At 36.8% G+C, this 14549-nt stretch overlaps 1 protein-coding gene across 1 annotated transcript in view; it reads left to right on the top strand.

Annotated features, from left to right (window-relative positions):
- The window catches only part of ALG6 (ALG6 alpha-1,3-glucosyltransferase), a 66044-nt gene that overhangs the window by 24261 nt on the left and 27234 nt on the right, over positions 1 to 14549 (top strand). Inside the window, exons 3-5 of the mRNA XM_032361466.1 lie at positions 1502 to 1586; positions 11460 to 11549; positions 12813 to 12901. Of these exons, the coding sequence (XP_032217357.1) occupies positions 1502 to 1586; positions 11460 to 11549; positions 12813 to 12901 (264 nt within the window). The remainder of the gene's footprint in view (positions 1 to 1501; positions 1587 to 11459; positions 11550 to 12812; positions 12902 to 14549) is intronic.

Raw genomic sequence — 14549 nt, 5'->3', positions numbered from 1 at the left:
TCATTGCTATATCTGGCACATAGTAGGGGCTATCAATTATTAGTTATTAAAGATTTATTATGCTGAATTAGCAATTTTGAAATTTAAAAAAAAGCTATAAACCAATATTCTTTTTATATCAGTCATTTGACAGCAAAGCCTGACCTAACCGATCTCTTTGTTTTGTTTTGTTTTGTTTTTCTTTTTAAATTTTATTTATTTGAGAGAGAGAGAGAGAGATCACAATTAGGCAAAGAAGCAGGCAGAGAGAGTGGGGAAAGCAGGTTCCATGCTGAGCAGAAAGCCCGATGCGGGGCTCGATCCCAGGACTCTGAGATCATGACCTGAGCCGAAGGCAGAGGCTTAACCCACTGAGCCTCCCACGTGCCCCCTAACAGATTTCTTTCTTTCTTTTTTTTTTTTTTTAAAGATTTTATTTATTTATTTGACAGAGAGAGAGATCACAAGTAGGCAGAGAGTCAGGCAGAGAGAGAGAGAGAGAGAGAAGCAGGCTCCGCTGAGCAAAGAGCCCTATGCGGGGCTCGATCCCAGGACACTGAGATCATGACCTGAGCCGAAGGCAGCGGCTTAATCCACTGAGCCACCCAGGCGCCCCCAACAGATTTCTTTGTAACATGTAGTCTGGCTTTGCTTCTATACTTGACCTTCAGTTATTTATATTTAGTTTGCAAAAACCCCTTGTAAAACACAGATACTCATTATTATTATTGTACTTGATACTTACCAGACAGTATAATTGATAGTCTCTCTCATGAAGTAAAAATAAACTTGGATATTTTATAATTAGTACAATTAACTAATTAATGTTAACAATAGCTTTTATTTATTTATTTATTTATTTATTTATTTATTTATTTTTTTAAAGATTTTATTTATTTATTTGACAGAGAGAAATCACAAGTAGTCGGAGAGGCAGGCAGAGAGAGAGAGGGAAGCAGGCTCCCTGCTGAGCAGAGAGCCCGATGCGGGACTCGATCCCAGGACCCTGAGATCATGACCTGAGCCGAAGGCAGCGGCTTAACCCACTGAGCCACCCAGGCGCCCTATTTATTTATTTTTAAAAAGATTTTATTTATTTTACAGAGAGAGGGCCAGAACAAGCAGGGGGACCAGCAGGCAGGGGAGAAGCAGGCTCCCTGTTGAGCAAGGAGCCCAAAGCAGGGCCCAGTCCAGGACCCTGGGATCATGACCTGAGCTGAAGGCAGACACTTAACCAACTGACCCATCCAGGGGCCCGTAGGTAGATCCTGTTTCAACATGCCAAGGCTTAGGGAGGTTAAGTAATTAATTCATCCAAGGTCACACAGTCACTCATTGTACTAGTAGTTCTAGGATTCATACCTTATCTCTGCTGTTTTGGTAATGTCTGTGTTCTTTTTTTAAAACTGTATTGCTTTAACCTAGACTGCCTTTCTATGATTTAGAAAATTTTTGTAAGGAAATAAATATCATTGATATATTAAAGTATATTGTTGTCTGGCTCTTTTTACCTTTCATCTAGGTGCTGGAAAACCCCCTATGTTTGGTGATTATGAAGCTCAGAGACATTGGCAAGAAATTACTTTTAATTTACCGGTCAAACAATGGTATGGATCATTTTAACTTGATTTTATTGTTTATCATAGTTAATGCATATTATTTAAGAAAATTTAAAAGGAAAATATGTTACTCATCTTCAGCATCCTCATTTTCTTGGATTACCTTGCGTATTATAGGCTCATCTTTGAAATTTTATTCTCCTGAAGTTACCTGTGTACTCAGCAGCTGGAATATGCTAAGAACTTTGAGAGCAGAACACTTTATGCCTTAGAGGCTCCTTTGGACATAAACTGAAGAACCATCCTGGGCTAACAGTATTTTTTCTGGTGGTTTTGCAAAGTTTCTTTATTAGGAATTGAATGAGATATGGACCAGCAGTAGCTTAGTGGTAAGGAATGTTGGTGCTCAAGTTGAACCACCTGAGTTCAGATCCTGTCTCTACTATTTACTAGCTGTGTGACCTTTGGTGAAATTATTTAACTTTCTCTGCCATGGTTTTATCACTTGTAGAGTGGAAATGATAGAGTACATATTTCACTGTATTATTGCAAGGATTGAAAAAAATGATACATGTAAAGCACTTAGACCAGTGCCTGCAACAAAACGAGCTTTCAGGAAATGTATTAGATGTGGTTATATCTTTACAGAAATTTGTGCCTGTGTCATTTTTATTGTATATATTCTGGTAACAGTTGATGACATATATTGACTTATTGGATGCTTAATAGATTATTTTATTAGAGACTGGCTGTATAAACTGTTTGCATTGTTCTGTTGATTGCTTTAGTCACTGCTTTTTTTTTCTGTATGTTGATAAATTATTTGAGTCATTAGAGTCTGAAAGAACCATTTCATGGAATTTTATGTGAGGAAATTATATAATACCTTTTTTCCCCAAAGTTAAAATACATTTATTATTATTTTTTAAATTGAAATATGATTGACATAAAAAATCCTGTTAGTTTTGCATGTATATCGTAGTGGTTTAATATTTTTATACTTTTTGAAATGATTCCCATGATAAGTCTAGTCACCATCTGTCACCATACAAACCTACTAGAATATTATTGACTATATTCCCTGTGTTCCCTAGATATATCCCCATGATTTATTTATTTTATTTTTTTGATTTACTTATTTTATAAGTAGTTTGTACCTCTTAATCCCCTTCACCTATTTTGTCCACCCCACAACCCTTTCCCACTCTGATAACCAACAGTTTGTTTCCTCTTTATATGAATCTGTTTTTGTTTTTTGTTCATGTGTTATCTAGATTCTATACCAAGTGAAATCACATAGTATTTGTCTTTCTCTTACTTATTTCACTCAGCATAATACCCTCCATGTTTTTGCGAATGGCAAGAATTTGTGTTTTTTTTGTGGCTGAGTAATATTCCATTGTATATATTCAGTTGACCCCCCCCCTTTTTTAGAGTTTTATTTATTTAAGTGATCTTTACACCCAACATGGGGCTTGAACTCAGAACCCTTAGACCAGGAGTTGGATGCTCTACCGACTGAGCCAGCCAGGCATCCTATTTAGTTGACAACACAGGTTTGAATGAACTACAGAAGTCTACTTATATGTGGATTTTTAAAATAAATATAGTACAGTACTATCAATCTGTTTTCCCTTCCTTATGATTTTAATAACATTTTCTTTTCTCTAACTTACTTTACTGGAAGAATATAATATATAATACATAAAATATGCAAAGTATGTGTTAATCAACTGTTTATGTTATTGGTAGGGCCTCCAGTCAACAGGCTATTAGTAATTAAGTTTTGGGTGTCAGAAGTTATACATAGATTTTCAACTGTGTTGGATCGAGGCCCCTAACTTCTGTATTGTTCAAGAGTTACTTGTATGCCACATCTTTATCCGTTTTTCTAGCAATGGTTACTTAGGTTGGTTTAATAGCTTGGCTATTGTAAATAATACTATAATGAACTTAGGGATGCATATATCTCTTCAAATTGGTGTTTCCTTTTTGTTTGGATAAATACCTAGAACTAGGATTTTATGCTAGTTCTATTTTTAACTTTTTTTTTTTTTAAGATTTTATTTATTTATTTGACAGAGAGAGATCACAAGTAGGCAGAGAAGCAGGCAGAGAGAGAGGAGGAAGCAGGCTCCCTGCTGAGCAGAGAGCCCGATGCGGGACCCGATCCCAGGACCCTGAGATCATGACCTGAGCCGAAGGCAGCGGCTGAACCCACTGAGCCACCCAGGCGCCCCTATTTTTAACTTTTTGAGGAACCTTAATGCTATTTTCCACAGTGGCTGCACCAAGTTGTATTCCCAGCAGTTGATGGATTCCCTTTTCTCCATGTCCTTACCAAAACTTTTTTCTTATCTTTTTGATGTTAGCCAGTATGAGCAGTGTGATGAGATGATATCTCATTGTGTTTTCATTTGCATCTTTCTGATTACTAGTGATGTTGAGCATCTTTTCATGTGCCTGTTGGTCATCTGAGTGTCTTCTTTGGAAAAGTGGCTGTTTATGTCCTCTGCCCATTACTTATTTATTTATTTGACAGACAGATCACAAGTAGGCAGAGAGACAGGCAGAGAGAGAGGAGGAAGCAGGCTCCCCGCTGAGCAGAGAGCCTGATGTAGGGCTCCATCCCAGGACCCTGGGATCATGATCTGAGCTGAAGGCAGAGGTTTAACCCACTGAGCCACCCAGGCGCCCCCTCTGCCCATTTTTTAATTGGGTTGTTTGTTTTTTGATATTACGTTGTGTAAGTTTTTTATATATTTTGAATATTAATCACTTATTGGATATATAATTTACAAATAGCTTCTCCTGTTCAGTTGGTTGCCTTTTTGTTTTGTTTTTAATTTCCTTCATTGTGCAAAAGCTTTTAGTTTGATGTAATCCTGTTTCTTTATTTTAGCTTTTGTTGTCCTTGCCTTAGGGGACTGGTCCAAAAATACAGTACTAAGATCCATGTCAAAGAACTTACTGCTTATGTTTTCTTCAGGTGGTGTTGAGGTGTCAGGTCTTACATTCAAGGTTTTAACACATTTTGAATTTTTGTGTATGGTGTAGGATATTGGTCCAATTTCATTCTTTTGCATGTAGCTGTCCAGTTTTCCCAACACCATTTATTGTAGAGATTGTCATTTCCTCATTGTATATTCTTACATCCTTTGTCATTGATTAATGGACCATACATCCATAGGTTTATTTCTGGGGTTTCTATTCTGTTCCATTGATCTTTGTGTCTGCTTCATTCTAGTACCATACTGTTTTGATTGTTATAGCTTTGATAGCTTGAAATCAGGGAGTGTGATACCTCCAGCCTGTCCTTTCTCAAGATTGCTTTGACTATTTGGGATCTTTTGTGGTTCCATAAACGGTTTAGGCTTCTTTGTTCTTGGTTACTGCTTATCTATATTTCATTTATGAGAGAGTTTCATGCACGAACTTTATGTTAAACTCCCTATTAATAGGTTGGTAGGCTGAACTGTAGTCAGAGAGCACTTAAAATAGTGACCAGATAAATATTTGGCACTACTCTTTATTGTACTATTTTGAGCATCTTTCATATCCTCATGCGGTGATTTATGAGACTGACGCATTGCCCACTGCACTAAGAAGGCTATTCATATAGTGATTTAACCGATCAGTATTACTGTTCCAATTATTAGTACATTCTTAATTGTGTTTTTCTCTTGTTTGATTGATAGAGTAAGGTAATATTTGCTGAGGGAAACCAGCTCATTGCTTTTGAGTTTTGTAATTCTTTTTTGTTCCTTTGTAAAAGTTACATGGAAAAGATAATTGTATTTTTGGCTATTCTCTGGTAGGTACTTCTCAACAAAGATTTTGTTGCAAAAGTAACTGATATTTAGTATTGAAAAATTAGAGAAAGTGATAAATTGCAGCATTTGGCTTGATGTTAGTGGAGAAAACATCGATTCTAGGAGTGAGAATATAATCTCAATTCAATATGGAGGGTGGGTTATTCTAATATATGTATCTCATTTTTCAGTTTTTTGTACCAGATGTCTCCTTTGGCCCAGATAATCAAGAGTTGACAATATATATACATTTTCATTCTTTTTCTTTGTTGAAAATCAGAAATGTATACCTCAGATGTAATTATGTGATTCAGTATTAACTATGATCTGTGAGTCTTAAATATTATGAAATGTCTGAGGTAATCGTGGTGGTAAATTTTATGGTGTTGAAATCTTTATTAAGCAGTGTGTAGCATGAGAATCCTAAATGGTAGGCTCCGAAACGGAGACATATGGTATAAAGAACTATGATTTATCATTAGTCGATCGTGGAATACTTCACAAAGTTCATAAGAAATCTAAGAAATACGATTTAGTATAATAAATGTCAGAAATTTTCTCTTTATGAGTAGATAGACTAGAAAAGCCAAAAATGTACACTTGGCAATTCTAAGAGAAACTGATCTGTTTCAGATTCATGTTTGAATGGTGTGATTTCTTGATTTATTTTACTTCAGTTTTTAAAGAGTGAAGTCTTTCTCTTTTTACCTAGAGAGTAAGCTGTAGTATAATTAGTCAAAACTCTCTCCAAGTGACATAGTTGTTTAAAATATGGTATCAGGATTGGTCGTGTTAATTTAGTTTTGATAATTCTAAATTAAAAGAAAACTTCTATTATTTATTCATTGTGTATTATTGTAAGAAGGAAAGTAGAACTTATTTCTTTAATCTTATGATATATTTTATAATGAAAATTCCTTATGTGTACAGTCAGGAGCACTTGGCATCAAGTAATAGGAAACTTGAGTAATAGTAGCTTAAGCAGTAAACTAATTCAGTTATCTCAAGAAGTAGGTCATTGGAATGCTGGTTAAGTGGCCCAGTAATAACAATCCAGGACTCAGTCTTTTCCATTCCTTTCTCTCTGCCATTCTTTCTTCTTGGCATGTTGGCTTTTCATCCTGAGTATACTCACTCCATGGTCAGTAGATGACCGCTCAGGCTACAAGCATTGTAACTTTACACAACCATGGTCAAGGCAAGAATAATAGGAATACCTTTTTTCTACCTTTCTTGTTGTCAAGGAGCAAAATCTTTCCCACATTTAAAGCAATCATTATTTAAAAAGAAATGGTTGGCTCAGTACAGGCATGGTTTCTACCTTGGATTAGAGAAGAGTCCACCTGCCCTGAGCTTGTTGCTTTCTGAATGAAATCAGAGTTTTATAAATCAAGAGAATTGGAGGCATGGCTGTTTATTTCAGCATTGTTTATAGTTATGAGAAACCTGAAATACTCTAAAATATCTCTTCATAGGGGAATGATTAAATAAAGTATATTGTCCCTGTGTACATGTTTTTTCTAGGTACATTCTTAGTAGCGGAATCTCTGAAGTAGTTTTAATGGATACCAATACCAGAATATCTTTCCACATACATTTATCAACACTTAATAATACCAGAGTTTTAAAATTTCCATTTCCTTGAGTACTTGTGACATTGAACATCTTTTAATATATTTCCCGACCAACATGTTTCTTTTCCAATTTGCATATTCATATCTTTTTTCCTTGTTTATGTTGGGTTGCTGATCTTTTTTATGATAATTCTTGTGATTTTTAAATAAAGTTAAAATAGTCCCCCATTACCCGTGGGGCATAAACTCCAATACTCCCAGGGGATTCCTGAAACTATGGATAACACCAAACCCTATAGGCTATGTTTTTTCCTATATATTTGTACCAATGATAACATTTAATTGATAAATAAGCAGAGTAAAAGATAAATAACAATAACTAAAATAGAATATTTATAACAATGTAGTATAATAGAAGTTACATGAATGTGTTTCTCTCTCTCAATACCTTATTGGTTTGTACTCACTTTTCTTCTTGTGATGATGTGAGATGATAAAATGTCTATGTGATGAGATGAAGTGAGGTGAATGACTTAGGCATTGTGATACAGTATTAAGCTACTGACTCCTGAGGTTACATCAGGACAACCTGCTTGCAGACTGCTGTTGACCACTGGTAACTGAAATCATAGAGAGTGAATTGTGGATAAGGAAAGACCACTGTGTATTTTCTGTGCTGTGTTAACAAGTGAACACAAATGGTAATTACTTAAACATGTATTTCTTCTTTTTTGGGAGATTTTATTTGTTTATTTATCAGAGAGAGAGAGAAAGAGCGCACACATGCATAAGCAGGGGGAGGGGTGGAGGGAGCAGCCTCCCTGCTGAGCAAGGAGCTCGTTAGGGGACTCGATTCTAGAACCCTGGGATCATGACCTGAGCTAAAGGCAGACACTTAAGTGACTGAGCTACCCAGGTGTCCCTAAACACGTATTTTTTTTATCACACAGATATTTTTTAGGTCAAAAGTCTAGGCATGTCTTAGCTGGATAATCTGCTCAGGGCCTCAGAAGGCTGCATGCGATCCACTTGTTAGCCGGAGCTCTAGTCTTCTCAGAGGTTCAATTGCGGAAGCAACCACTTACAAGGTACCCCTGGCTGTTGGCAGAATGAATTTTCTTGCATCTGTAAGACTTGGGGCTTCATTTTCTTGTTAGAAGCTACTCTCAGCTCCTGAGTTTACCTGCAGTTTTTTGCCATGTGGCTTCTCCAGTATGGTCACTTACTAAAACATGACAGCTTGCCTCTTCAAAGTCAGTGGAAGGAGTCTCCCTAGCATACTTGCTAACAAGATGGAATCGTACGTACACATAAAACATAAGTTCAAGAGTGACCTCTGTCACCTTTGCCATATTCGCTTGGTTACAAGCAAGTCATAGGTCATGCCCACACTCAAGGGGAGGGGATTGTACATGCTCAGGGGTCTGAACAACAGGAGATGGGGTCATGGTGATGAGCTTAAAGTCTGTCTCTATAACAGCATTCTATGTTTTAGTAATTTTTCATTTGTTTGTGTATGTATGTGAACTTTTCTTGTGTCTTTTTTCTTTTAAAAAATTTACATTTTGTTGTACAGAAGTTCTTTGAACTATTGTTAAAACTCTTCTGTGAGTTTGAAACTATATCACTTTAAAATATATTTTTAATAAGATTTGACAGAGAGAGATCACAAGTAGGCAGAGAGGCAGGCAGAGAGAGAGAGGAGGGGAAACAGGCTCCCTGCTGAGCAGAGAGCCCAATGCGGGGCTGGATCCCAGGACCCTGAGACCATGATGTGAGCCGAAAGCAGAGGCTTTACTCACTGAACCGTCCAGGTACCCTAAAATATATATTTTTAAAAGCAAAAATACCCATGACTGTGGGTTGTATATTAGAAAAAATTATATCTTGAAGTTAATGATAACACTCGAGTGTAATTTCATAATTCATATGGCAGCTAGATTTTTTCTGACAAAACATCTGCTGAGATTATGTGGGAATATGTTGGGAAAATACATTTCAGCATATTGATAGCATTTATACAATTTGTCAGATATTTTCAAAATACATAAGGCAGAAGAATTAACTAGTTGCTTTGTTTTTACTGGTAGATTTTGCAGCTTTACTTGAAACAGTTTGTTTATTTATTTATTTATTTATTTTTTTAAAGATTTTATTTATTCATTTGACAGAGAGAGATCACAGTAGACAGAGAGGCAGGCAGAGAGAGAGAGAGGGAAGCAGGCTCCCCGCTGAGCAGAGAGCCCGATGCGGGCCTCGATCCCAGGACCCTGAGATCATGACCTGAGCCGAAGGCAGCAGCTTAATCCACTGAGCCACCCAGGCACCCAGTTTGTTTATTTTTAAAATATTTTATTTATTTATTTGAGAGAGAGAGGAATGCAAGAGAGAGAGAGCAGGGAGAAGGGTAGAGGGAGGGGAAAAACCACACTCCCCGCTGAGCAGGGAGCCTGACAAGGGGCTGCATACCAGGACCCCTGATCATGGTCTGAGCCAAAGGCAGACACTTAACTGACTGAGCCACCCAGGCACCCTATGTGAAACATTTTAAAGCTACTTTTTCCATGAGGGTTGTTAGCCCTGTCATTCTTTCTTCCCAATTCAACTAGTGACTTTATTGTTAGTATATATCTTTGCTGTCAGTGCCTCTTTTACTTATCTCCAGAATAGCTAAAGGTTAAAGTAAACAAAAAATAGCTTTTGTCTTTTTAAAATTTTTTAATTTATTTTTATCTTCTTTAAAAGATTTTATTTATTTATTTGACAGAGAAAGAGATCACAAGTAGACAGAGAGGAAAGCAGAGAGTGGGTGGGGGAAGCAGGATCCCTGCTGAGCAGAGAGACTGAGGTGTGGCTTGATCTAGGACCCTGAGATCATGACCTGAGCCAAAGGCAGAGGCTTACCCCACTGAACCACCCAGGTGCCCCCAAATAGCTTTTGTCTTATAAGAAACAGAAAACCAAATGAAATTATATTGGTCAAAGTGGTTTTCCATTGCTAGATCCATTCTAGTAATTTTGTGGCTAATAGGCAATTAGAACTACTGTTGTGTATTTGCCGTGTGTCAGGCAACGATTTAACAGCTTTATGTATTTAACCCAGTCCTTCAACAGCTCTGTAAGGTTGATGCAATAAAACTTTATGCCCCTGTGCCTGTTAATAAGGTGAATTTGGAAATAACACAATTGGTGCCTGTCTTCAGAGGGCACCAGAGAATTGAGTCCTCTGGTCTTGACTCTTGGCCTGGCCCAGTTTCCCAGATTCAGGCTATCAAAAGGGGCTCCAACTAACCTGGGGAATTCTTGGATTCACTGTCTCCTGGCTTCATGTTCCAGCCAGATATAGGATGTAGGGTGGTTCACATGGATGTTGTTCCTGGAGTGGACAATTGCCACCAGATGGTACATACTGTAATAGACCAGTCTCTTATAGCATGCCTTGATCATTTTATTACCTCCCATTCCTTCCATACAAACCTACAATTTATATGACTAAACAAAGCAGACCTTCTGAAGATGAACAATAGTTTATTTAATGAGATTGAATGTTAATTTAAAAGAAAAAAATTTAGTCCTAAATAAAGAGATTGTGACACCAAAAAATCGTGACCCATTTGAAACAGGTTATGAGCGCTCATAATTTGTGGTTTATATAGTTTGGTCTCCATTACTGTAGATTATTCTTAGGACTGAGAAAGTAAGTTGGATAGAAGAAGCATCTTAGTTATAAAGGATATATAATTAAGGAATATATTTCTGTAAGCTTAGTTTTCATTTCTTCAGTCATAGTTGTTGTATATCATGCCTTCCCATTCTGGCCAACTGCAGGAGTCTTAATTTATAGATGTTAGACCCAGTTTTCTTCCCAGTTCACATAATCTTGCATATAGTAAGCTCTCATAAGTTGGTTAAATTGTTTTGAAAGTCTTATTGAAAGTCTGTCTGTTCTGGGGTGCCTAGCTCTCTCAGTGGGTAGAGGATGTGACTCTTGATCCTGGGGTTGTGAGTTTGAGCCCCATGTTGGGTATAGAGATTACTTAAAAATCCTAAAAAAAACCCCAAAGAACACCTCTACCTGTTCCATTAGATATTTCTCTCTCTCTCTCTCTCTCTCTTTTTTTGGTATTTCTCTTTATAAATCAAATCTGTGTGTTCTTTGTTACTGATAATTTTATTTTCTTAAATTGTGATTTTTATATTGTTTCTCTAATTTGTTAGATTATCAGAAGTGAATTATCTGTTTTTGCTGCATATTTTTTTGTTGTATATATGTTAATCATCAATTTATTCTATTAATAGAGAGACAGTAAGTTCCAGTTTCTTTGGAGCAATCTTGGTTTACATTTCTTATTATGGCTTAATTATTAATAACTTCCTCTTTTACTCTCAAGAGTGTCTTGGTTTAGACAATAAATTATTTACTTGCTCTTTTGACCTTGCATAACATATTTTTTCATTTTAATTATATTAGATGTTAAATTTTAAGTCTATTTCTTGAATATTGATTAATGGAATATTGCTTTTTTTTTTCCCAGGTATTTTAACAGTAGTGATAACAATTTACAGTATTGGGGATTGGATTATCCTCCTCTTACGGCCTATCATAGTCTTTTATGTGCATATGTGTAAGTGTTTTTTACCTTTTTTTATTTTTTGGGGGGGTGTGCAAGTGAGGGAGGGACATAGGAAGAGGGAGAGAGATTCCTACAAGGCTCCAGCCTCAGCTGAAGCCTGATATGGGACTCAACCCCATGACCCTGAAATCGTAAGGTGAGCCGAAATCAGGAGTTGGTTGCCTAACCAACTGAGCCACTCAGGTGCCCCAGTTTTTTTCTTTAATTACGTATTTATGCCCTTAGCAGGTTTAGTAAGGAACAGTGTAATCTGGCTTGGCTGAATAGAGAGAACAGATTGTTCGTATCTACTTTTGTATTGTGGTTTATAAAGCATTATACCTGGGCTGCCTGGGTGGCTCATTCAGTTGGGTGTCTGCCTTTAGCTCAGGTTATGATGCTTAGGTCCTGGGATTGAGTCCCGCATCGGGCTCCTCCCTCTGCCTGCTTCTTCCCCTGGTTGTGCTCTCTCATTCCTTCTGTCAAATAGATAAATAAAAATCTTAAAAAATAAATAAATAAATAAGGCACTATACCTTTGCAGTTGGGTTGTAAGTAAGTTAACCATCAAAGTTTGAACATTTCCATAATTTCTTTGGAGGACAGGCTAGAAAGAAATGTAAAAATCTATCTTTGTTTTGAAGATGAGATTCTACCAATTATACATGGACACTGACAAATATATCTAATATGGTTAGTTGTGTATAGCAAAGCTTTTTTTCTGGAATAGACTATTTATATTTTGTAAAAATTAGCTTCCTGGTTTAAAAATAAGTTTTAAAGTTCATGATTATCAGTTATATTTTGCAGTGTTCAGAGTAATGTAATATGGTTGAAAAGTTATCTTTAGCAGTATGTTCAGTTTTATGCAAGGATTTGTAATTAGTAGCTATTTATTATTTCCAGCTGTTATAACTGAATTATAAACATGATCCTTTAGTAGTAACCAAAGGATAAATCAAATAAGTAAATGAATGAATGAATGAATGAATGAAATGAAATGTGACACATCAGATTGTTTTCACACTGAAATTGTGAAGGTAAGGCTTTTTATGACATGTTACATGGTTTTGTTGGAAGGCAAGTGAGGTAGACCCTGTCTTATAGCTTTAGTCAGTTTCACATGATGAAATAAAAAAAATAAAGCTTAAGCCTTGACTTTCTCACTTTGTAAGAGCAATGGCCACTTCTTGAGATAAATTAATATGTCCTCAGTGTCGTTATTGCTAAGAATGACAAGTAATACCGTATATGTATATATGCTTTGATTTTCAGCGCCAAGTTCATTAATCCAGACTGGATTGCTCTCCATTCATCACGTGGATATGAAAGTCAGGCACATAAGCTTTTTATGCGCACCACAGGTAAAAGAGCAACAAGGTCTTGGTTTTCTAAATCAGATTTTGATTTTTTAAAACATTTTGGGCAAACTGATAAAAAGTCCTGTTATTGTTCTTACTGACTTTTAATATTGTATGGCCATATGTATACATATATATGTATAATACATGACCAAATGTTTATGTAAGCTAAAGATAAAAGAATAGGATGGTTTCTTTCTGTGTACTTTCCCTTCCTATTATCTCAATTCTTTCAATACCCAAATGAGGTAAATACTATTATTATCCTTACTTTAATCTGAGGAGGTGGAGGCACAATTGAGTGATGCTAATAGTTTACCTGAGGTCAGATAGACATATATTGAAGTTTTAGTTGTTTAGCTGCTGCTTTAATATCTTAATTCCACATCCCTTTCGCATTTTTCTTAAAGTTAACCTTCTGGTTATAACCCATACATTGTATTGCTGTACATTTTTTTTTTTTTGTATTGCTGTACATTTTTGCTAAATTAAACAGTCCATTCAACAAATGTTTATTGAACATCTATTGTGTGGGTGTTCTAAGATTTTGAAAGTAAAATGATTAGATTTCTTTAAAAACTTTTTTGTTTCAAGTTTACTTATTTAAGTAATCTCTATGCCTAATGTGGGACTCACACTCACCATCCTGAGATCAAGAATTGTGTGCTCCTGTGACTGAGCCAGCCCAGTCCCCCCTGATTTCTTAATTTTTTTAAAGATTTATTTATTTATTTCAGAGAGAGAAAGTGTGAGCAGGGGAAGAAGCAGAGGGAGAGGGAGAGAGAATCTCAAGCCAACTCCCAGCTGATCGTGGAGCCTGATGCAGGGCTCCATCTAAGACCCTGAGATCATGACCTGAGCTGAAATCAAGAGTTGGACTCTCTTCTTTTTTTTAAGATTTTATTTATTTATTTGAGAGAGTGAGAGAGAGCAGGAGAGTGGGGTAAGGGGCAGAGGGAAAAGCAGACTCCCCGCTGAGCAGGGAGTCCAATGCGCGGCTCAGTCTCTAGACCCCCAGATCATGACTTGAGCCAAAGGTAGACGCTCAACCAACTGAGCCATCCAGGTCTGCCCCTGCCCCCAATTTTTTAAAAAGCTTTGCATGACTTCGATTTTAATGCTCCTCTCCACCTTTTCCTTAATTAGTCTAAATTTACTCAGAGTTTGTTCTCTTTATCATTCATCCAGTCATGGAATCCCCAGACCCAAGAGATCATCTTCCTGTCATTCCCTCTGCCATACCACTCTCCTTTCCTTCTTAGTGTGTTAATCCTTTCTGAACTGCATACTCATTGGAAGATTATTTAACTTCTGAACCAATACCTGTATCTGCAGGGAACTCACAACCTTTAGAAACAGTCTGTTTGGGCGCCTGGGTGGCTCAGTGGGTTAAGCCGCTGCCTTCGGCTCAGGTCATGATCTCAGGGTCCTGGGATCGAGTCCCGCATCGGGTTCTCTGCTCCGCGGGGAGCCTGCTTCCTCCTCTCTCTCTCTCTCTCTGCCTGCCTCTCTGCCTACTTGTGATCTCTCTGTGTCTAATGAATAAATAAAATCTTTAAAAAAAAAAAAAAAAGAAACAGTCTGTTCTATTTTCAGAGAGTCCTAGTCATTAAACATTTCTTTCATTTTTTAAATTTTCTTTTTTAAAGAT

Source organism: Mustela erminea, chromosome 10, assembly GCF_009829155.1.
Source record: "Mustela erminea isolate mMusErm1 chromosome 10, mMusErm1.Pri, whole genome shotgun sequence".
Classification (NCBI taxonomy): Eukaryota; Metazoa; Chordata; class Mammalia; order Carnivora; family Mustelidae; genus Mustela; species Mustela erminea.
This window is presented reverse-complemented; position numbering and strand designations above follow the sequence as displayed.